At 40.6% G+C, this 24,962-nt stretch overlaps 2 protein-coding genes across 14 annotated transcripts in view; one reads left to right on the top strand and one right to left on the bottom strand.

The window, feature by feature from the left end:
• TAOK3 (TAO kinase 3) overlaps positions 1-20,581 on the bottom strand; it is a 185,680-nt gene extending 165,099 nt beyond the window's left edge. For 6 of the 13 annotated variants that reach the window (XM_060400767.1, XM_027956530.2, XM_060400772.1 and 3 more), the window contains exon 1: positions 9,405-9,612. The gene's annotated coding sequence lies outside the window, so the exon portion shown is untranslated. Of the gene's footprint in view, positions 1-9,404; positions 9,613-12,401; positions 12,509-20,280 lie in introns of those variants that run through there. The other 7 variants (XM_060400766.1, XM_027956528.3, XM_060400771.1 and 4 more) reach the window with 3 other exon arrangements.
• A 4,013-nt stretch (positions 20,582-24,594) lies between these two features.
• Positions 24,595-24,962, top strand: part of SUDS3 (SDS3 homolog, SIN3A corepressor complex component) — a 37,078-nt gene continuing 36,710 nt past the window's right edge. Inside the window, exon 1 of the mRNA XM_015101645.3 lies at positions 24,595-24,873. Within this exon, the coding sequence (XP_014957131.2) occupies positions 24,732-24,873 (142 nt within the window). The 5' untranslated portion in view covers positions 24,595-24,731. The remainder of the gene's footprint in view (positions 24,874-24,962) is intronic.

Raw genomic sequence — 24,962 nt, 5'->3', positions numbered from 1 at the left:
TTTCAGGTTAAACTATCTCTTCCCATCCATGCCCAAGAAACGGCCTCATAATTTTGTAGCCTACTACCTTCTCATTTCATTAATTCAAATTTCTCCATTTTTTAAAAATCATTCATTCCTTTTCATACACTCTTTTTGGCCTACAATATGCTCAAGGTATCGTTTATTGAGGGGAGAGGAGGGAACTTGCCCTGACGGGAAGATGCCCTGGGGCTAACAAACTCACCAGCTCCTAATCTCATCTCCAAACCCAACAGGATCCTTCTCAGGTGGATCCTTCCATGACATTCATGCAGTGTCTCCCTACAAGGCTCTTGTTTCTTGGTACATATGGCACTTTGCTCAGTGGTTTCTTTCCAACCATCTCTGCTTAATTGTCCTCCTCTTACCTCTTAACACAGCATCTGTACTGGGCCTCTTCTCTCCTCTCTACACTTTCTCTTATTTATCTGACATGCTTTCAGCTCTCTCCCCCAAGCTGTGGATACCCTCAATCAATCTCTTTACAGACTGATCTTCTTCTTTTCCTGGAGGCTGTCCTAATTCCAGAACCTCATTCCCAGTCCAAGTTCTCATTCCCAATCTCTTTCTTCTGTTAAGGCATTCTAGGAACTCTTGGTGGGATAGTCTTTCAAAGGCTCTGATTGTACCAGTCTCTAATCAAACACTGTAAATGGCTCTCCAACATCTAGTATTTAAAATTCAAACCTCTTGGTATGTGATTCGAAGGCCTTTGATCTGAGGGACAGAATACTATCCCTAAGTATTCTATACTTTATTCACAATGTCTGAACTGGGATAAAAAAAGATACATTAATTATATCCTACCACACCTGCTGAAGAAGTTACTAAGTATTTAAACTCAGCTCAAATTCTATCTCAAAATTACCCCATCTCCCTGGTACAGAAATGATCTCTTCATTCTTCATGTGTAGAAAGTACTTGACAACTTTTCGTAGCACTGAAGTCATTCTGTCTTGATTTGAAAGGACATGGACATTTCTTAATTTCATTAATTGAACATGACCAGCAGTTGTCCTCCGTAGTGTCTTGAATGTAGTAGGCAGTGCAGATTATATTCATTTAGAATGAGAGACTACTCCAGAATCTGAGCTAAAGTTTGCCTCTGCCTTATTTCTGAAGAAAAGTCCTGGGAAAAAAATAAGCTAAATAAACAATGGTGTGTGAGTGTGTGTGTGTGTGCGCGCGTGTGTCTTGTGGGGCTGGTATTTAATAAAGGACTTAAAATGCTTTAATTTGAATTATTTTACAAAAATAAGCAACTCTACTCCTAGGCCTATACCCAAGAGAATTGAAAACATAAGTTCACACAAAAATTTGTACATGAATGTTCACAGCAGCATTATTCATAAAGCCAAAAAGTGGAAACAAATGTCCATCAATTGAAGAATGAATAAACAAAATGTGGAATGCCCACACAATGGAATAGAATTAAGCCATAAAAAGGAATAATTGATATATGCAACATGGATGACCCCTGAAAACATTATGCTGGAGAAGCCAGACCCAAAAGGCCATATACTATATGATTCCATTCATATGAAATATCTAGAATTGGTAAACCCACAGAAACAGAAGGTAAGTTAGTGGTTGCCAGGGGATGGAGGTAATTGAGAGTAACTGCTGACAGGTACAGGGTTTCTTTTCGGGGTGATGAAAATGTTCTGGAATTTAGACAGTGGTGATGGTTGCACAATAGCGTGAATATACTAAAATCCTGAATTGTACACTTTAAAATGATGAATTTTATGTGAATTTTAGCTTAACTAAAAGGAAAAGAAAAAAATAGTTGGGAGTTTGGTCTCTTGAATAACTTGATTTGTATTTGTGGTATAATTGAAAAGAAGTCTGACCTTTGAGTCATCAAATCTAGGTTTAAGTTATTTCTGCCACTAACCAGCTGTGTGATCTTAAGGACAGTACTTAACATCTCTAAGCCTCAACAGCCTCATCTATAAAGTGAGAATAATTAATGCCTCACAAAGCTGTGAGACTCATGAAATAATGTAAACTATAAAGCCTTTCATATAAACTGAAAAAACTTTCATATAAATAAAGCCTTTCATATAAACTGAAAAACCTTATTGTCATTCTGTATATTTAAAATGATTTTTTAAAATCGTAAGCTGTACTGAATAGTCCATAACTTCAGCTTTTATCACTGGAACATTATCTAACCAGCTTTTATTGTCAAATATGAATGGCATCCTGGACTTGTAGCAGTTATCCTGTGGGCACTAGTAGTAAGCATGTTACAAACTTATTTAATTCTAATTTTCAAGGTGAAAGGTAACATAAAATGATGGTTATGACCAGAGGCACAGAACTGAGTTTCAGTCCAGATTCTTGCACTGACCTTGAGCAAAGACCTAACTTCTCTGACCATTAGTGTACTATAAAATATGTGTCTGTGTGAGTGTGCATGTGTGTGTGACAGAGAGACCTACTTAGTAAAGGAGTTATAGGATTCATTGAGATATTTGATATATAAGGCACATATTGCAGTATCTGGTACCTAGAAAGCAATCAATAATCAGTAGTTGTTATTATTATTTCCATTCTGTGGAGTAATGGGTTTAAATAACTGGTCTAAGTTAACAAGTCTGAAGCATAACCAGGAATGAAAAATAGATATTTTGCTCACACTATTTCAGGTAATCAGGATAGGGGATGATTCAGTATGTTTCCTATGTGTTAAATAGCATGATATGGAGCACTCTAGTACTGCATTAGCCAAATAGCTTAACTTTTTGCTCATCAGTCAAAGAAAAGACATAATCCTATTGAGCACTAGGACAAGGTCTGACACAAATAGATACTCAGTAAATATTTACTGAATAAACAAATGAATAAAGAGTGTTACTGTTGACTGTATTTACAACCACGCATCAACACAAAATCCAAAGCATTGATAAGACATTTCCAAATACCTGTACTTTTACATATATAAAACATTTTGTATTTTGAAAGTTCTCATTTCAGTATACTGTATACTTGAAAGTTGCTAAAAGAGTAAATCTTAAAATCTCTCTCCCAATGGAAAAAAAATTATAACTGAAAAGTGACTTTGTGTGTGTGTATGCATGCATATAATGAGAACTCTTTGGGATTTACTCTTAGAAACTATCATGTACAACATATAGCAATGTCGATTATATTTATCATGTTACATTACATCCCTTGATTGATGTTAACTAAATTTACAATGGTAGTCACTTCATAATATATACATATATAAAATCATTACAGTATATACTTTAGACTAATACACTGTTAATGTCAATTATGTCTCAAAAAAATTGGAAAAATATAAAAGGGAAAACAAAAAGTTTTCATTTGGCGGCTCCTAAATGTTCTCTGGCATCAATACAAAGGAAGGCATTTACTATTTCAAACAACAGGAGACTGAGAATGAAAGCAAGATATTCAACAAGTATTCTTATGTTTTAGATTCTGAATATATAGTTTGTCTTCCATAACAGAATTCTGATAGTTTCCTAAGAGCAGGAATCATATGCAATTAATTTCAGTATACCTTTACAGAGCCTAACCTTACACATAGCAGGCACTTAATTACAATACATTTAAACAGCTGTGTAAGAAAATTTCTTGGCTATATAAAATGTATTGATCATATTTAACCTATTCTGCAAAACACTGAAGGTTTATATCAGAACTAAAACTCTCCATGTATGGCTAGCTATATCATTTTAAGAAAATAAAATCATACAGATAGACACACACACATGGTTTCTCATAAAGAAATGCAAATATGCCAAAATATAACCAGTTTATAAAACTGTCTTCACTTGCCTTGCATATTTCTATAAATGAAGTGATAGATCTGCACCAAGCTGGAAAAATATTCAAGTCCCCTCAATATTACTAGGATTGCTGACTTGACTTTAGACCGGTATGATGAAATAGATTCACTACTTTGTTATTTTTCCTTCAAGTCATAGTTAGGTACCTCAGCATTATGCTAGGAACTGTTAAAGATTTAATTGTAAGATATTGTCCTTGTACTCAAAATACTGACATCATTAGTGAAGATAAGACAACGGACAATGTAAAATGCTATGCACATTTTCGTTCACTGCATTGCTAATTTAAAAATCACTTGGGAAAGACAAATATCATATGGTTTCACTTATATGTGGAACCTAAAAAAGAAAAGAATGATACTAATGAACTTAAACACAAAACAGAAATAGACCCACAGACACAGAAAAACAAATGTACTGTTACCAAAGGGGAAAGGGGACAGGGAGGGATAGATCAGGAGTTTGGGATTAAAATATACACACTACTACCTATAATATAAATAACCAACAAAGACCTACTATATGGCACAGGGAACTATACTCAATATTTTATAATAATCTATGAGGGAAAAAAATCTAAAGAAACAGATATATATGTTTGTATGATGGAATCAATTTGCTATACACCTGAAACCAATACAACACTGTAAATCACCTATGCTTCAATTCTAAAAAATCACCTGGGAGTTTGCAGCAAAACAGTAAGAACTGAATAGGAAAAGTTTCAAACAGGAAGTAAATTTTACACAAGGTCTTGAAGAAAAGGTAAAATCTGATGAGGCAGAAACAAGGGAGGAGGGTTTTCTGAGTGAAATAAATAGTAACAGAGGCTCAACACTTGAATCAGCACAACGTTCGAGAGACAGACTGACTTCAGCAGCAGAAAGAACAGGCCAAGAACACAGGAAATGAAGATGGATGAGTAGCATGGGACAGATTAGCCAGGGAGTCAAAAGTCAGGCAGAAGAGGTTAGACTTCATGTGGTGGATAACAGGGAACCATTGAAGCTTTCCAGTAAGGGGAGAGATGTGCTAAAAGCAGTAGCATTTAAAGAAGGTTAATCAAGATGAGCTGGAAAAAAGAGGGAAGCGAAGGAAGGCAACTGTAGTAATCCAGGAATGAGGTGATAAGGGTATGAGTGGGATAGGTGCACAGAGTGTTTCTTAGTGGCAATGTGATGGGCCTTGAGACTGTAAAATTGGGAGGGGTACCAGAAAAACAAGGACGAGGCACAGACTAACCAAGGGACTGGCTACAAGGGAAAGGAGTTGGACCACAGATTAAAACCTGGACATCTCAAACACTAGAAATACTCCCACAAGGCCTAAAGGTTTTCCAAGTACTCTCTCTGTAAGTAGTTCCATTGTTTTGTTTAGTAAATTTACTGAAGGTGCTCCCTAATTTCACAACTGTTTTGCTAACACAGCCCCATGAAAATCTGTTTAGGTAAAAATTCATTTGTTTTCAATACATTTTTCAATACAAAGTTAATTAACCTGTCACAGGATATAAGCTCCCAGAGAATAACATGGTGAAAAGAGAAAAACATTCTTCTTTACATTCAAGTGTACTTTACAGTCTGGTTTTAGTCCCCCTCCGCCTAAAACAAAAACCAAAAAAACTAACACATCCCTTGAAAACCCAACCTGGTTATTATTATTATTTTTTCCCCAGCTGATCCAAAAATCTCAAAACATAATCCTGACTTTAATCTGGTAATGAGCCAGTCTGAAAAAAACCAACAAACTCTCGTGAGAAAATGAATTAAGAAATCAACATTTTGCCATGTTGCTTTCCTGAGTTGTGCTATCAAATTAGGAAGAAATTCTCAGAAGTGAAAAACAAGGAGAAAAACATTACTAAAGCCAAATTTAGCAGGTTCATTTTTTTTTTTTTTTACTAAATATTTAAGTCTACAGTCAACTCTTCCCTGCTTCCACTCTCCTTCAGTTCAGTTGCTCAGTCATGTCCGACTCTCCGTAGAGAGTAGTAAATACAGAAATGGCATAAAGAAGATTTACAGATTTCATTCGCATGCTCCACAGTTTTTTCGGGTTCTTCTATTACTGCAATACTGACCCTGCTATCTGTACACAGGTGCATGCACTGTTTCATACCTCCTCTCAAGATCATTTTCTGGTAGAACTATGCATAACACTTGAGACGTTCGAGTGTTATGCATAGTAACAAACAGCAAAAATAACCCTATCTGCTATCATTCACTGAACTCTTCCTTTACTATGTGTAATCAAATTTGTGCTTTAATACACACCTCATTTAATCCTCATAGCAATCTTGCGAGGGAGGTACTATGATTATGCCCATTTCACCAGTGAAGAAACCGAGGCTTTGCGAGTTCAGGGAATTATACAAGGTCACAAACCTAGTGACCTGGTAAGGGGCAGACGTGTTCATCTGACGTGCTCTTGTGAATCGTTAGAATACACTGCCAATCCTACATATATGTGAGTGAAACCAAAAGTGAGAGATAAGGAAGGGTGGCGTGCTATCCACAGAGTCAAAGGGTTTGGGAGGAGCATCAAAGATACAAATGGAGAGATTTCTGGACTCATCTCTAACCTTTCCTTATACTATTCCTGGAGGAGAGTGAGACGCTGCTATGAAATGGGAGTGAACTGTCTCCTCTTGCAGGAGGACACATATTACACGACTATTTCATGGTATTAACAGGATCTCAACATCTTAATTTGATTCACATTAAAAAAAATGTCACTTAGATAGGCCAGGTCAAGACAAATTAGGCTGATTGGTGACATAAAAATGCTTTAAAAAAATATTTTCTTAATAGAATTCCAGTGACCTGAGCAACCTATGTAACTCCTACCAATGACCCTGAAATAGAAACTAGCTTTTTTAAAGCTACTTCTCAGTACAATATATATATTCATAAGAAAACATTTTTAAAAATAACTCTCCTCCTTATGCATCTGGGCAGAGATGTCATATTTCCTCCACAAAGCTTCCTTTTATGTTGCAACACTAAGAATCTCAATTTCAGGCTGAACTAGAACAACTGAGAACTGCAAACTCCTTCACAGGAGATGATTATTTTTAATAGTTTTTATATAAATCGTCTAAATACTATTTTATATAGATTGTCTAAAACTTTACCTTTTAACTCTGCAATACTCTTCACTAGAGGGTAAAGCAGTTAAAGTTTCAAGTTCTGTTTCCCCTCACCCCTCTCTTTTTTTTTTTCTGCTAACACATGGTCTTTCACAAAAGAGTCAGTGTGATCTCTGCTGACTGAAGATAACAGATATGACTGCGGTAAACTCAAGAAGATTAAGCACATGTCAAGTAATTCAGAAGTTTAAAAGTTGTCACCTGTGTGTGAAACCAGCAAGCAGTTATAACTGGTTAAATAAACATGTACAAATTAGTAGGATGCAATTAGTAACTACCACTTTTCCCTCCAGTGAGTGGTGTCTGGGCAAGCAGCCATTAAATCTGCAATAATCGGTCACTACTGTGAAGCCCCAGCAACTTCCTCTGCCCCACCTCCATCCAGCCTCCGACGGGGATACTTTTGGACTGCTAAAAGAATGCTCAGACAATCACAAAAGTCCTCCTTATCAGTGAATACTGAAATTTACCTAATTTGCTCTTTTAGATTTTTAACATTCATAAATATGAAGAAAAAAATGCAATATGATCATATTTCAAAGATTATTTGAAGGTTTTGATTTCCTTTTTATATGTTAGAAAGACTAGTGTCCCCAAATCAGTAATATCCACTGCAATGCTTCAATGAAAATGTATCCTATGCATCTGACTCATTGGAAAAGACCCTGATGCTGGGAAAGACTATAGGCAAAAAGAGAAGAGGGCAGCAGAGGATGAGATGGTTGGATGGCATCACTGAATCAATGAACATGGATGTGAGCAAACTCTGGGAGACAGTGGACAGGGAAGCATGGCATGCCTTCAGTCGACAGGGTCACAAAGAGTTGGAAATGACTTAGCGACAGAACAGCAACAACAACCCTATGTACCATCATAAGACTTTACAGATAAAGACTTTACATAAAATATCAGGAGTTTAGAAGTCAGGGTTATACACATTTCATTTAAACCATGTTCCAAGAGTCTAGTAAATTTGGGAGAAACTGTTAAGGTAGCTTTCCCGGTTTATAAAATATTATGAATGACATACAAAGTATGAGATATTAAAAAAGTATCCACTTGCCTACTTCATCTAATTTCATCTCTTGGACTGGAGTAGTCCCATAAATTATTACCTCATGCCTAAGATATTTTATTTTTATACTTTAATAAGTAAACTACCCTTACTACTAAAGAAAAAAATTACAAAACAAAGTAAATGTGATCAAACCTTCTAACTTTTCTGTCTCTAAATGTGATATTACATTAAAAAACAAAACAAAACTGCTTTGCTTTCTCTCCTTTTATCCCTTTCTGTGAAAGAAGAAAAATGGGAAGTGGCTTGTTATTTTTTAAGCTCTCCAGGATAAACAAGTGTGCTGTTTTAAGTAACCTAATTTTGAACTGTTGTCTTAGAGTAATAATATCATTCATTACCAAAAACTGCATCCATTTAATAAAAGTGGCCTTCAGTATATTTAAAATTTGTGTTTAAAAAACTCTTCTGACAAGATTTTGATGTTTTATTTGCAGCTTAATATTTACCTTACTTATCCAGGAGAAAGGAAAAAATAAAACACTTTGAAAATAATCCCCACTAATAGTTATTTGTAGAATATCAAACTACAAATTAAAATAAATAGAGCATATGAATCCAGTGAATTTTTAGGTTGATTACTCTCAGCTGGACTTTTGAGTTAAGGCCATAAATATTCACATGAAACTCAACAGTGTTTATTAGCTATGTTTAGACACAAACTATATTTATAATAAAACATTACATTTAAAACAAAACACCAAGCTTACTCTAAGTAGATCTTCTCAAATGCATGTCCTACATTCCCCATTCGACATCCTAAAGACTTTAAAAATTCTTTACTTAGCTACAGCAGTCAGTAAGATTGCCCCAGAGATGGCTTTCTTTAAAAGGCAGCTTCTTATTCACTTAGGAAAGATAAAACTGAATTCCACTTAAGTTGTAAGAACAAGATCATGCTATCAGCACCTTCATCCCGAGAAAGGAAGTTATTATAGACACAGTTTTATAAATGAGGCTTTAAGAGAGTACTTCCTGGTCAGACAGTTAACGTCAACAGCATTTTATATAGCTTTACATTTCGACATTTTGGAAAGAATTTTCTGAAAACTTTTCCTGATTCTTTTTCTCCTGTCCCCACAACAGAGGAAAACCAGCTCAAGCTAAAAGAACCTTAAGGTAAAAACTACAAAATCCTACCAATGCCTACCATTATGGTATCATGTAAATATCAGAACTGGTTGTTATTGTTGATAACATCAGCTGAAGTTTTAGTTATTGTACATTTACGCACCCTCTGTCTAATCCCCTCTGTGCGCTGGAGTGAGGTTTCAGGGTACACAACATTAGAAGGAAAAGAAACGTTAGAAGGAAGAGAAAGGAAAAGACAACTCACCAGTTCCTTGATAATGAAGATGATGCCAGTCAGCATTCACAGTTCAATTTTCAAATTTAAAGTTGTTCTCTTTTAAACTTATATGTATATATATATATACACACATATACAAACAAGCAAAAACACCCAACTCCACGAAACCTTGTACAATCCGAATAAGGAACTGCAGATAAAAGCGGCGTGACCTGGGCGCTGCTCATGACTATCTGTACTGCAAGCTCAAGTTATTTCCTGTTACGACGCCCATTGGTTCCCACAGGTGCAAGTGCCTATGGGTGTTGCCGATTTACCCTTCCTTTGGTAAGTGAACCGCTAAAGGAGATTTCAGGTTGGCACAATCAATGCTGGGAACTATTGGGGCAGAACTACCCTGGGCTAATACCAAGAGCCTCCCGAACTAGACTGATTGTGAATTGATGATTACCTAATTCAAAACGGCTGGAGAAAATTTATTTTAGTAGACGTTCATGATTTTTCTAAGACGCACTGTTATTAAAGAATATTTGTGACTTTACTCAACAAATATGTATTAATTGCTTTCTCTGTGGAAAGCTCTATTTAGGCACTAGGAATATAGTAGTGAACAAAACAAAATCCCTGTGGTCATTCATACACTGTCTGGTAGACTTTTGACTATTTCATATATAATGAGAAAACTTCCCTAAAGGCAGAGACAAAAGAAATTTGTATGGAAATTTGGAGAGTCAATCGTAGTGCTTTTTATACAAAGCTAAAATGCACTGTAATTAAGGCCATGCCACCTTAAACCTTAAAGAACTTTTCTAGAACCTAGTACAGAAAAACAAGATTCTTTATGTTTGCAGTGTTTCAAAAAGGCCAGGTTGGCAGCAATGGCGTATGTTCCAGCAGGGAAAAGGAAAAACTTCTCACCATGAGTCACCAGTGACTAAGTTCTTTTAATTCAGGCTTAAAACACATTTCAAACCCAATTACTTGTACATGCAGAAAACTGATAACCCCAAATTAACATCAGGAGCTTGATTTGACCAATTTTCAGGGTTAATATCAGCAGCTAAGAAAAATAAATGAAGTGCTCTTAATGGGATAATGCCCCTGTACTGAATTTTGTTATCATCTTGGTCTTATAAGTCTTTACTGCCTCAGGGCCATGTTAGAAGCTTCCATTAGATTTTATTACAAGGAATGTTGTTTTCTTAGATTGTAGCCGGACTGGGACACAATCATCTTGGATGTATGATGTCATGGTAGGAATGGCTTTTATTTGTATTCAGTAAAACAAAAATACAATAAATTCAGGGCTGCTCAAAAAAATGTAAAGCCCAGAGAATAAAATATATGGATAAACTCTACTCTTCCCAGCTATGCTTCATTTCCTTAGGATTTTATTTTTTATGTTTCAAATAACAAAACCTTCTTTTTAGACAACAAATGGGAGAAATTCCCAGAGCCAAATTCATCCATTTAGTGAGTCAAGAAACCTTTATTGAGCAACTACTACATGTTTCCCTGGTGCCTCAGTCACTAAAGAATACTCCTGCAATGCAGGAGACAGGGGTTTGATCCCTGGGTCGGGAAGATACCCTGGAGAAAGAAAGATCAACTCACTCCAGTATTCGTGTCTGGGAAATCCCATGGACAAAGGAACCTGGCAGGCAGTTCTTGGGGTTATAAGGGTCAGACACAACTTAGTGGCTACACTACCACCACTACATGCTAGGTAGGCACTGTTTCATGAGTTGGGAGAAAGCAATGAATAAGAAAATCTCTGCTTTCATGGAGTCTAAATTCTAGTGGAGGGATATAAGACAAACAAAAACATAAATAAAATATCTGGTGTGTCAGAATGGTGTCCTCTCCAGTATAGAGAAGAATGCAATATGAAAGATAAGGATAAAAATAAGAAAATGTACAAAGTAAGCACTTAAGGAATTTAGAGGAGAGATTAGCAAGAAGATGATCAGAGGACTCAGGAAAGATGGCATTAAAATTAGATCTGCAGGAATTCCCTGGTAGTCCCAGTGGTTAGGACTCAGCACTTTGACTGCTGAGGACCCGAGTTTGATCACTGCTTGGGGAAACTAAGATCCCACAAACTGAACTCCGAAATATGAGGAATAGAAAAGGCATTCCAGGGAAAAGAAACAGCAGGAACAAAGGCATGAAGGTGGAATCAGTAAGTGCTTGGCTGTAAGCAGCCTGTTCTGGGGCACAGGAGATAGATATAGATATATACAGATAGAGATATAGATGGATTATGGGGCTATAGGAACACTAAACAGGTTGATAAATCTGTACTGAATTTAGTAGGCCACGGGGTATTAAAAGTTTTGAACACAGAAGTGACAAAATCAGAGCTGTATTTTAGGGGGAATAAGAGAGCAATAGTGTATACAGGAAGAACAAAAAAGAGGAGACTGGAAACTTGTCACAGTAGACCTTTCTGAGCACATATTTTGGGCTTTCATTAGCTTTTTCTTGGACCTTTAAGAAATATAAAGTAAAACATGTATTGAGTTGAAAAACCAGATCTAGGTTACAGTGGTCAAGTTTGCCACTGTTGGTATGGCCGTCGCCGAGTCGTGCCTGACTCTTTGTAACCCCATGGACTGCAGCACACCAGGCGTCCCTGTCCCTCACCATCTCCAGGAGTTTGCCCAAGTTCATGTTCATTGCATCGGTGATGCCATCCAGCCATCTCATCCTCTGACGTCCTCTTCTCCTTCTGCCCTCAATCTTTCCCAGCATCAGGGACTTTTCCAATGAGTCATCTGTTCACATCAGATGACCAAAATACTGGAGCTTCAGCTTCAGCATCAGTCCTTCTAGTGAGTATTTAGGGTTGATCTCCCTTAAGATTGACTGGTTTGTTCTCCTTGTAGTCCAAGGGACCTTCAGGAGTCTTTTCTAGCACCACAGTTCGAAGGCATCAGTTTTTTGGTGTTCTGCCTTCTTTGTGGTCCAGCTCTCACAATAATACATGACCGCTGGGAAGACCATTGCCTTGATTATACAGACCTTTGTTGGCAGAGTAATGTCTCTCCTTTTCAGCACACTGTCTAGGTTTGTCATCACTTTCCTGCCATGAAGCAATGGTCTTCTGATTTCATGGCTGCAGCCACCATCTGCAGTGATTTTAGAGCCAAAGAAGAGGAAATCTGTCACTACTTCCACCTTTTCCCCTTCTATTTGCCATGCAGTAATGGGGCTGGATGCCAAGATCTTAGTATTTTTAAGTCTTAAGTTGGTTCTTTCACTCTCCTCATTCACCTTCATCAAGAGGCTCTTTAGTTCCTCTTCATTTACTGCCATTCTGAGAAGGCAGTGGCACCCCACTCCAGTACTCTTGCCTGGAAAATCCCATGGATGGAGGAGCCTGGAAGGCTGCAGTCCATGGGGTCGCTGAGGGTCCGACACCACTGAGCGACTTCACTTTCACTTTTCATTTTCATGCACTGGAGAAGGAAATGGCAACCCACTGCAGTGTTCTAGCCTGGAGAATCCCAGGGATGGGGGAGCCTGGTGGGCTGCCATCTACGGGGTCGCACAGAGTCGGACACGACTGAAGTGACTTAGCAGCAGCAGCAGCAGCACTTCCTGCCATTAGGGTGGTAACATCTGAATATCTGAGGTTGTTGACTTGATTCCAGTTTGTCACTCATCTAGCCCGGCAATTCTTGTGATGTGCTCAGCATATAGGTTAAACAAACAGGATGACAGCAGACAGCCCTGTCGTACTCCTTTCTTGATTTTGAACCAATCAGTTGTCTCATATAAGGTTCTAACTGTTGCTTTTTGACCTGCATATAGGTTTCTCAGGAGATAGGTAAGATAGTCTGGTATTCCCATCTCTCTAACAGCTTTCCATAGATTGTCATGATCCACATAGCCAAAGGCTTTACAGTCTATGACACAGAAATAGATGTTTTTCTGAAATTTCCTTGCTTTCTCTGTAATCCAGAAAATGTTGGCAATTTGATCTCTAGTTCCTCTTCCTTTTCTAAACCCAGCTTGGACATGTGTTAGTTCTTTGTTCACATAATGCTGAAGCCTAGCATGCAAGATTTTAAGCATGATCTTACTAGCATGGGAAATGAGTGCAACCATCCAATGGTTAGTATATTCTTTGGTACTACCCTTCTTAGGGAGTGGGGTGAGAACTGATTTTTTCCAGTCCTGTGGCCACTGCTGGGTCTTCCAGATCTGCTGACATAACGAATGCAAAACCTTGCTGGCATCATCCTTTAAGGATCTGAATCAAATTGATTTGAATCAATTGATTGAGGCTGAAGATGGAGACGCTGTATACAGTCAGCAAAAAAAAGACCTGGAGCTGAGTGTGGCTCAGATCATCAGTTTCTCAAAGCAAAATTCAGGCTTAAACTAAAGAAAACAGGGAAAAATAATAGGCCAGCAGGTATGACTTAAATCAATTCCCGTATGAATTTGCAGTAGAGGTAATGAATAGATTCAAAGGACTAGATCTAGTTAACAGGGATCCTGAAGAACTAGGGACAGAGGTCCGTAATATTGTACAGAAGGAGGCGAACAAAACCATCCCAAAGAAAAAGAAAAGTAAGAGGGCAAAGTGGTTATCTGAGGAGGCTTTACAAATAGTGGAAGAATGAAGAGAAGCAAAAAGCAAGGGAGACAGAGAAAGGTACATCCATTTAAATGCAGAGTTCCAAAAAATAGTTAGAAGAGAAAAGAAGACCTTTTTCAAAGAACAATGCTTAACAACAGAACAACAAAAGGGGAAAGACTGGAGAGCTCTTCAGGAAAACTGGAAACATCAAGGGAGCATTCTGCCCAAAGACGGATACAATGAAGGATAAAAATGGCAAAGACCTAGTAGACGCTGAAGAAATCAAGAAAAGATGTAAAGAAAACACAGAAGAACTGTATAAAAAAGATCTTAAGTGGATTACTACAATGGTGTGGTTAGTCACCCAGAGCCAGACATTCTAGAGTGCAAAGTCAAGTGGGCCTTAAGAAGTACGCTGTTAATAAAGCTAGTGGATGCAATGAAATTCCAGGAAGTCACTCATACTGAGTCTCAATTTCCCTACGTGTGACCTATTAATTATTCTTTTTGGAGCCAGGAGCCACAGGATACAGCAAGTGATTAGATACTGAGGATAGAGCAAAAACAGCACTGAAAAATGGTTTCAAGTGATTAAAATAATAAGCAGCTATCACTTGTTAAACACCTATGCATTTATCACTGTACTTGGTGCTTTACATAAATTGCATCATTTATTCCTTATAAGCCATAAGGGCTCAGCTGGTAAAGAATCCACCTGCAATGTGTGAGACCTGGGTTTGATTCCTGGGTTGGGGAGATCCCCTGGAGAAGGGAAAGGCAACCTACTCCAGTATTCTGGCCTGGAGAATTCCACGGACTGAATAGTCCATGGTGCCGCAAAGAGTCAGACACGACTGAGCGACCATCACTTCACTATTCCTTATAAGAATCTTGTGAGGCCCATATTTTTGTTTTACAGATGAGAGAACTGAGAGCTTTAAACACTTAAGTAACTTAACCAGGATAAGCCAGCTGGCATAATGATAAAGCCAAAATAGGTGCCTGGGTCTGAGTCTCAGGCCCTTTCTCCTTTCAATGTATCATGCTGTTTCCTACATGGCAGATAAATAATGCTAACATTTGTTCTTGGGTTCCAACAGAATCATTCTTTTAACACTCTTTTGATGCACTAAAAGCCCTCAGTGAAAATATGAAACTAAATGTGAACATAAATATGATCTAATAATTTGCCTATCATTAATTCATTCACATTCATTCAACTGACATCTAGCGAGCACCCTTCATACTCTGTGCTTGCTATTAAATCTTGATCTAGAAGAGTTAAAAACTATTTATGTGGTTTGGGGAAATATTTGTGTATTTACACAGAACATCTTCAAGAAGTAAAGGCAAATATTCACAATAGAATGAAAAACTGGCCATGAACTCCAATTCTGTTTTGTATGCCTACTGCCAAGACCAATTAGGTTATTAGTATATTTAAGAAAGCATTCTGTCTTGATTAGTGCCATCTATTGTAATGGGTAAATAAAATATATTTGAATTGTCATAAGCCTTGATTGCTATGGACAAAAGCCAGTGTCATTAGACAGAAAAGGAAACATGTAAAAATAAATACTGCACAGAGTCCTAGTTTGATTTGGAAATAAAAGGTTATCCCCCTGTCCGTCAAAAATAGTGTGAGAAAGTAAAACTGAAATCTTTTAATGAGTACTTTGATAAGTGACTAAAATAGTAAGCATAACAAATATGGGGTTGATTTTGCTATCCATCATTTTTACTGAGGCCAGGGGTTAGGTGAAAGGTTCCCAAACACTAGGCTACAATGTATCAGTTCCAATGTTAGGAGCTAAACTGACATGGGCCACCTGTGAGTAGGTTTTGCTAGGTGTAAAATGTTTATTACCTCTCTTCTCACTCTAGGGATGATAAATGTGTATCTGTGAGAAAGGGGATAATGGTTAGGAGTTGATCTGAGTATCATGAAACTGACCCCTAGGCCATTCTGATGTAAAATAGAAATAATTTACAAAGACTTTAAATATACTCATTTCTAACAAATCTCAGGTCAGACAGAAAAAAAAATGCATTAGGTTGATTTATAAAGAATTTAGGTAACTTTAAAAACATGTAGCTGGAATGATAATCAATTTAATTCCTACTATCATAAAATTTCTGAATACTTGTTATTTTTAATTTGTTGTCCATAGCCTGTAAGTGAGTTACATCATATTTTGGTCCGTTAATTCAATGCATCTAATCCATCATTAGACATAAGTAAATTTTTTTTTTTTACTATGAGAGTTCGAGTTTGAAAATAGTAACAAATTTTTAACATATCCTTACAAATGACAAAGTAACCAATTAAATGAATGTTAAAGCTAAATAATCACAAACTACACTTTCCATGAAGAAATGCAATTGTACAGTATCCCATAACTCAAAACTACAGTGGGACTCTCTCATTGAAGACTGAAAAGAAGTCTTTTAGAACAGCCACAAAACACTGTTTGATGAAAGCTTTCCTTCTGTCCATCTGCTTTCTTTTTAGGGGGAGGGAAAAAACAGACTGAAGGAAAAGATTATAAAGGAAAGATGATTTTAATGTCTATAAAATAAACTCTAAAAAGACCCTAAAGTCAAAGTACCAATAGTTACTTTTCATTCATTTTCCCATATCACTGAAACCAACAAGTATGAACAGTGGCAAGTAAGAGACCTTTTTTCAGGTTGGCTTAAAAATTAAGCCAAATTAGATAAGGTAGACTCTGAGATTACAATGATTTGACTGTATATGACTCAAGTGCTAAAGAAAGTACAAAATGGGTTATTGTATTTACTAGGCAGTACTTGCATCCTGCTAAACTAAGAATTATTTAAGAACTCTAAACTAAAAACAGCATGTATTCTCTGGTGGTTATAACCATTCATATGGAAAGATGAGGCTCCTTCTTAATCTCTGCTTTTGATTATATTTTTTCAATCAAAAATTAACACGTATAATGAGCACAGGTTTCACTAATTTACATATTAATAGCTTCTCAAAGTGTAGTTTTATTTTGTGAAACAAATGAAAATAAATTCCCACAAAATTGCTACCCTTCTAACCAACCTCCCCTACCTCCACCCCATGTCCCCAGGAATAAAAAGTTATTATGGGCCCTGCCTATCATTAAAAATTCTATTACAAGGGTTCTCTTGTCATCGTCTCTGGGTCAATACCATAGCATAACATGGTTTAAATGACTGGTTTAGTAATCACTCAGGGGAGTACCAGAATATTTTCTTTTCTTAGAAGGAACTAAAATTTCATCTTGAGAGACCACCATTTGTACCAGACAGAAACAAGCTAACAAGGATGATGGAAGAGCTTATCTGCTCAAACATTTCTATTACTTTGCAGGATTATTGTTACTAAGATTCTCAATCCCTCTACAGACTATTTCATACATTACATGCATTACATAATGAATACATGCCCCTTATAAACCTAGGCTTTCCAGGTGGTTCTGTGCTAAAGAAACTGCCTGCCAATGCAGAAGATATGAGTTTGATCCCTGGGTCAGGAAGATGCTTTAGAAAAGGAAATGGCAACCCACACCAGCATTCCTGCCTGGAGAATACCATGGACAGAGGACCATGGTGGGCTACAGTCCAGGTGGTCGCAAAGAGTCAGCGTCAACTAAGCACTCATGCCCCTTGTAAATAACCCTCTGGAGTTAACTAACCCCCCTTTTACTTATAGGTAGGGTTCTAGAAAAATAAATTTAATGTAAAAATGTTACACTTTTTACATCTTAAACATAGTCTCTCATATTTTAAATTTGTTTTTGTGTATCTACTATTTGTATTTGTGTGTTTGTTCCTCTCATCACCATAACTTCTGTTTCTGAGGACTTCTCAGAAAGAAGAGTCCTTTCTCTTTCTGGTGGAATTTTCATAACCACACCAAACTCCACACTCTCTGAAACCATTGTACCTGATACTGTATCAGGTAATATCAAATGAAAATCCTCAAATGATACATTACCTCTACTTATTATCACCCTAATATAAGACATCTTCAGTAATTTTTGTCTTGGATTTAAACATGCAGTTATCTGTAAGCCTTCTATATTATGTCTTTGAGAAATAATACAGTATTTCTTTCTTCTTCTTAGCTGCCCATTACTGAACACAGGCAAAGGCTTCTAATAAGACATTATTTTCAACCTGAAATAAAGATGATATCTAAATAACTGCAAAATGATAGGGTAATTATGTGAGATAAGTGTGAGATAAGTCACTTCAGTCCTGTTGGACTCTTTGGGACTCTATGGATTATAGCTTTTCTGTTCATGGGATTCTCCAGGCAAGAATATTGGAGGGGATCATTCCCCAGTATCTCCCCCAAGCCATCATTTTCTAAGTCTACTTCTATGAAAAAGAAACCTGTCGCAAGATAAGAGGTGAGGAGAAGCAACACACAGAAGAAAAGAGGTTAAAAAATTCAAATGTAAAACCCCTGGGAACAATCATAACAAAGCATGTGCATTCAAGAGAACACTGGAAAGGTAGTCAGGACAGTATTAACATATCCTAAGTATTCTGAACAACTAGCCTGGTCATTAATTTTCACATCTGTCAAAGTAGGAGGCTGCCCCCCATTTCCCACCCTCTATGGCTTTCCACTATTTGTTTTAGCATTTTAGTAGACATACACTTGCTTTCCACCAGCGCATGCTATGCTAAGTCACTTCAGTCGTGTCCAACTCTGTGCGACCCCACAGACGGCAGCCCACCAGGCTACCCCGTCCCAGGGATTCTCCAGGCAAGAATACTGGAGTGGGGTGCCATTGCCCTCTCCAATGCATGAAAGTGAAAAGTGAAAGTGAAGTTGCTCAGTGGTGTCCGACCCTCAGCGACCCCATGGACTGCAGCCTTCCAGGCTCCTCCGTCCATGGGATTTTCCAGGCAAGAGTACTGGAGTGGGGTGCCATTGCCTTCTCCATCCACCAGCGCATAGTGTCTGGTTTAAATAGGCTTCTCTCTCTCCTTAGCTTGTCCTGGAATTATGCCTAAAGTTCAGTCCTGGTAGCTTTCAGGACAAGAATTCTAACTGGAAAGTGCTGTTAGTTCAGTGGCTCCAATATCTCTTTTCAAAATTTAGTTTGACTTTCCAACTATCTTTCCAACACATCAAAGATACATAAACAGTCAAACTTACTATATTCGTTCCTTTAAGTCTGCCTTGTAAACACTGATATACTGGTATGCTGCCGAACCTGAAACAATTTCTGATCTCCTCGCTGAGCCGAAGTGAAAAAAGAAGCAGGGTCTACCAAAATTTAAACAGCCTAATGAATCAAAAACCTGCATCTCCAAGAGGAGCCCTTCCCTTTCCACTTGTTTGTGGGAGTTAAAGAAGCCCGCTTCAACTTTTCACGCTCTGAGGAAGCTACTGAAGTCAGGAAGCCCCTCATTTTCAAGGTATAAACGCCCAACTCGGAGAAACAGATGGGAAACGAGGCGGCCAGTGAGCAGAGGTCCCTAGCCCCTCGCCCCTGCCCTTTCCCGGATCCCCGCACTTCACCCAGACCCTCCAGTCCGTGTGTTCTCCCTGAAGATGGTCGTTACATAATCCCCGTTCCTCAGAGTCACCCACGGAGTCCTGGGGGCTCCCGCGGTCCCCTGTCTCCCACTCGGTCCTAAGAAAGCTCAGCTGACTGCACCCGGGGAGCGGCGGCCGGCTGTCGCGATTCGCCTAGCGCCGCGACCCGGACCCAGACCCCTTTTTCTCGCCCACGCGGGGCGGGGCCACACCTCCGCCGCAGCCCCTGGGGACCCCCTCAGACTCAGGTCCTCAGCCCCCAAGGGGTCCCCCGTCACAGCCGCTGTCCCAGCTCCTCTCGGTGTCCCCCAACACACCTGCTGTCCCAAGCCTCTCGGAGTCCCCTTTGCCGCTCAGACCCTCTGTCCTGGTCCATTTCTGGGTCTCCTCCTTTGAAACCCCCTTTCCCAGCCGCTCTCGGGGTCGTCCCTCAGACCCACTGTCCCAGCTCCTTTCAGGGTCTCGCCCCCCTCAGATCCACAGTCCCAACTCCTCTCAGGGTTTCCCCCCCACCTCAGATCCCCTATCCCAGCTCCTCAGGGTTCCCTCCTTACACCCGATGTCCCAGCTCCTCTGGGGGCCCCCTCCCGTCACACCCGCTGTCCCAAGCCCTCTCGGGGTTTCCCTCTCAGGCCCGCGGGGCCGGCCCCTCTGAGGGGTCTCCTCTCCACAGAGCGGACTGTCAAAACCACTCCCGGAACTCCTCTCCCTCGAGTACTCGCCGACCCCACTCCGCCCTGGGTCCCCTGGTCTCGACTCACTCTGTCAACTCCTCGCGCCCCGGTGCTCTCACCTCAGACCTGCTGTCACCACCCCGGGCCCCGCGTCGCCGCCGCCGCTTCCTCTCTCACACTTGCTCCCGAGTCGCTCTTCTGCCGCTTGTTCCCCGGTGAATACCTGGGTCCAGTCACTGAGTGTCCGGTCCAGCAGCGCAGAGCGTCCGCCTGCGGTCTCCGCGTCGGGTCCCACTCTCGCGCGCAAGACCCCAATGCCGCCGTCGCCACCGGGCGCCTCACGGACCCTCCCGCGGCAGCCGCTGCTGCTGTCCGAGGTGCGGCTCCTGCCAGGGGTGGCCAATCGCACCCGACTGCGCCGAGCGCGCTCCGCCCCATCGTCCCAGTCTGCCCGCCCCCTGTCCCCGGTCACGCCCCTAGTCAGGCTCCGATAGGCTCTCTACTGACCTTCCCTGATCGTGGGACACAGACCCGTGGCCGGATATAGGTACTTGATTGGAGGCGCCTGGGAAGCCGAGCGGTCGATGGCTCCCGAGGATTGGCGGAGTTGAATGTGGGCGGGATAGGGAGGGGCGGGGTTTCCTCAGACGCGGAAGACCTTGCAACTTCAGATACCCACTGGCCCGCCTGGGGTGGGGTCTGGCTTGTTTGTGCTGCGTTGGGGTCAAGGTTCATGGCACTCCTTTCTGAGTTTTCTTGGGAGACTCCCAAAGGCTGAGGCCCTTGTTAAGAGTCTTTGGGGTCCCCATTCCCCCGTCATACCTGGCACAGCTTTCTAAGTGATTCTGTCATAAATTGATAATGGCATTTACTCACTAAGAACTTGTAACTGTTTCCTGAATTTAAACTCTAATATCTTTGTCTAGGGAGTTGCCCTTCCTTGCATTGCGTTCTACAGACGTCAGTTTGATGCTACTTGGGGGAAGACAGTCTATATACTACACGCATACTCTGCACAACTAGGCAGTCACCACTGACGGGGCACATTTTGATAGGTACAAAGACAAAGCTTAAGAAATACTTAGTTTGTGGGTTATGATAATCATTTTGACAAGTAGGAACAGGAACTGTATGGTAGGGGAACCCTTGCTAGCTTTAGCAAGGCTTCAACCTACTCTTTTTCAGGGCAACATGAAATGATTTTAATGATTTGGTGGGAATTAATGGCCAAAGTATAATGAACTTTGACCCAAAAGCAACCCGTGATAACCAGAGAGACCCATCTTGACCCAAGCGGCAAGAGGATACTTGCCAGGGGTGAAAGTGCATCCTATTAACTCAGAGTCATTCTTTATATTTTTGTGAAACTGGCTATGTTGATTAAGTCAATGAAACCTAAAACTGCTACATCACCCCTAAACCTTCAAGTTTATGGACTTTGACAATTCAGCCTTTTGTGAAGACTTTGTTTCATTTTAGGAACACAGTTTGTTCCTAAACCTTGTCAGATGTATACAGGACTTTGCTCTTACAAAAGTCTCCATCATTAACTCTTTTTAAACTCCTGCTAACAAAAATTTTCTAAACAATATTCAGGTTTTTCCTAACATTTTAAAATCATTGTTGTGTGTTGTGTTAATTGCTCAGTCATGTCCGACTCTTTGCAACCTCATGGAGGTCCTCTGTAGCCCACCATGGTCCTCAGTCCACGGAATTCTCTAGGCAAGAATACTGGAATGGGTTGCCATTTCCTTCTCCAGGGTATCTTCCCGACCCAGGGATCAAACCTGCATCTCTTGAGTCTCCTGGATTGGCAGGTGGATTCTTTACCACTGTGCCAGCGGAGAAGGATGGCACAGTATGATTTAAAATCATTATTTAAAGTAATGCTCATTCCAATTAAGATCATACTGATCTAAGATCATACTGTAGATAGCACCTGAGCCCTGTGACTGAGTGCCTTTTTGGGAAGGGATGCAGAGATTTCAAGGTGGTAAAACTTGGGTTTAAGGCAACTTGATTTTTAGAGGCCTAGGGAAAGACTGTCCAAAATCATATTAGACAACTATACATGTTGGCTAAGACTAAAGTCATGAGAGAATTTTTTTGACTAGGTCCTCTTTCTTTATAAAGTATTTATTAGTTAAGAGCTCATCCTGAAAATGTGAAAGTGTTAGTTGCTCAGTTGTGTCTGACTCCTTGCAACCCCCGTGACTGTAGCAACCCCCCGCCAGCTCCTCTGTCCAACGGATTCTCCAGGCAAGAATACTGGAGTGGATAGCCATTCCCTTCTCCAGGGGATCTTTCTGACCCAGGGATTGAACCCAGGTCTCCTGCATTGCAGGCAGATTCTTTACCAACTAAGCCACCAGAGAAGCCCAAGAGCTCATCCTGCTAATTGCAATATGGATAGGAAAAAATGGGGTAAGTACACTATGCAAGTGTTCAGTTCTGTCTAGTTACATAAAAAAGAAATGCCTGATCATTAACAGATGCTATTTTCAATTAAGTAGACAAAAGTAAGCAACATAGACATGCCAGTGTCTTGAAAGGAAACCGATTAGCAATGATATCAACTCTTTTTTAAAAAATCATTGTATCAATGAACTCTGATTTCTAAAATGTTGGTGCTTTGTTTGGTGTTATTGCTACTGATGGAAACTCTAGTTGCTCAATATAGTTGATTACAAATAATTTAGACGTGACCCAACAGCATAAAAAAAGAGAATGACTTCATCCTTTGGACAAGAGACAGTTTTGAAGTTTTAGTTTTAAAATAGATGGTGGACCTATAGCTAGCCATGCGAATGCCTCTTATTTAGGAGCTTCAGAAGATCTCTGAAGTTCTGGGAAGACATTACAGCATTCCATTCTGAAAATTTTTGAGTTTTGTTGGGAGGAAGAATCCGTCAGAAGTAAAGCCAAGATTTTATTTACAACAAAGCATAAAATAAGAAATGTTAAATGGGATGAGAAATAAATTTTTCTTTTTGAAAAGTCCCTATGGGGACCAATTTAGAGATAAATTTGGTCACAAAGGATCTGATATTGGGTTCCATCCTGGCTTTTACATCTGTGTTCAACTTTACTGCTTGTACATTATTATTTCTTATGGAGACTTGTTTAGTTACTCAGTTGTGTCTGACTGATTTGAGACTCCCTGGACTGTAGCCTGCCAGGCTCCTCTGACCATGTGACTTCCTAGGCAAGAATATTGGAGTGGACTGCCATATCCTTCACCAGGAAATCTTCCTGACCCAAGGGTCTAACTCGAGTCTCCTGCATTGGCAGATGGTTTCTTTACTACTGAGCCACCAAGGAAGCCCTATGATTTGGGTGCAACATGAAGAATAGTGTTACTCTGGACAAACCGTTAAACATCTCTGGGCCCTTTTACCCCTTTTCTTACTACACACACCTGGATGAGGGACATCCTCAATTTGTTCATTAAGTAAAGCTTATAATACCATGTCCCCTTCTACTCAGAGTAATCACACAAATGAATTCATACAGATATTAAACTCTTTTTTCCAAGTTACCAGCTAGCGCCTTCCTTACCTGTGTTTAATTAATTTTCTGCAGGCACATGTTCCACTTGCTCAGTTGAGAGTTGGTTAGCAAGTTACTGGATTGGGAAAAACAACCTTTTAAAAAATTTATATTCTGAGAAATATAAGGCAGCTGTACCGGAGAGGACCTAGGGGTGACAATCTAAACAAAGCAGGCTGGCCGTTACCTTTTTTTTTTAAGGAAACTGACAGCTCTTTTATCTGTAAAATCGAGATAATACCGTACTGAGCAAACCTACACAAGCGGAAAGTCCTCCCACCGACTGGGAAGATACAGTTTTGCTGGCTCCAGCATGGCATCTTCGTTTTCATTTTAGTTCTTCAAAAGCTCTAAGCAGTCAGACGAGGAGCTGGGCTCCTTTTCTTCCGGATGATCACTCAAACTCTAAATGTCTAGGTTTCCCGACCTATAAACAGGATGGTTCATACCATTCACCTGTTTAAGTAAGAGGCCCACCTCCACCTACGTAGGAGAGCCCTGGGAACCCTTTGCCTCCCAAGTCCCTAAAAAAGCATCTCTGGTTTTGGCTCCAGGCGCCGCCTGGTGGCTGTTTCCGTAGGTGCCTCTGAGCGTTAGGGTCCTAGCCGCGGTCCGGCCTGCCCAAGAATTTGCCTAACTCGAGAGCCTGTCTGTGCCCCTCCCCTCTACCCGTCGAGGATTTTAAAGACGGCGATGAAGGAGATGGCGTTAAGGCGAAGAGGGCGACCGGCAGCCTCGCCACTCCCTCTAGGATGGCGGAGTCAGGCGGTCGTCAGGCAGCTCGCGACCCGGAAGTTGCCGCAGGCGCGAGGCCCCCGTTGCCGAGAGCGGGCGCGCGGGGCGGGGCTTGGCGAAGACGGGGAAGGGGTCGCCGGCGCTCCGGCTCTGGGAGTCGGCGGCTCCCTCAGGCGCTGCGACGCGGACGTAGAGCCTGGAGGGCGGGTGGCTGTGGTTCCCGGGGGGCACGCTCAGCTTCGGGCGGAGGCGACATGAGTGCTGCGGGGCTTTTGGCGCCTGCTCCGGCCCCGGCTGGAGCGCCGCCGGCCCCGGAGTACTACCCGGAGGAGGACGAAGAACTGGAGAGCGCCGAGGATGACGAGCGCAGCTGCCGGGGCCGCGAGTCGGACGAAGGTCCGTCTTCCCGCCGGCTGGGCAGCCCCGGGCCGGGGTGGGACGGCTGCGGGAAGGGGTGGGGCTGTCTGGGGGCGGGGCGGGGACAA

The sequence above is a fragment of the Ovis aries genome, chromosome 17, assembly GCF_016772045.2.
Source record: "Ovis aries strain OAR_USU_Benz2616 breed Rambouillet chromosome 17, ARS-UI_Ramb_v3.0, whole genome shotgun sequence".
Lineage (NCBI taxonomy): Eukaryota > Metazoa > Chordata > Mammalia > Artiodactyla > Bovidae > Ovis > Ovis aries.
This window is presented reverse-complemented; position numbering and strand designations above follow the sequence as displayed.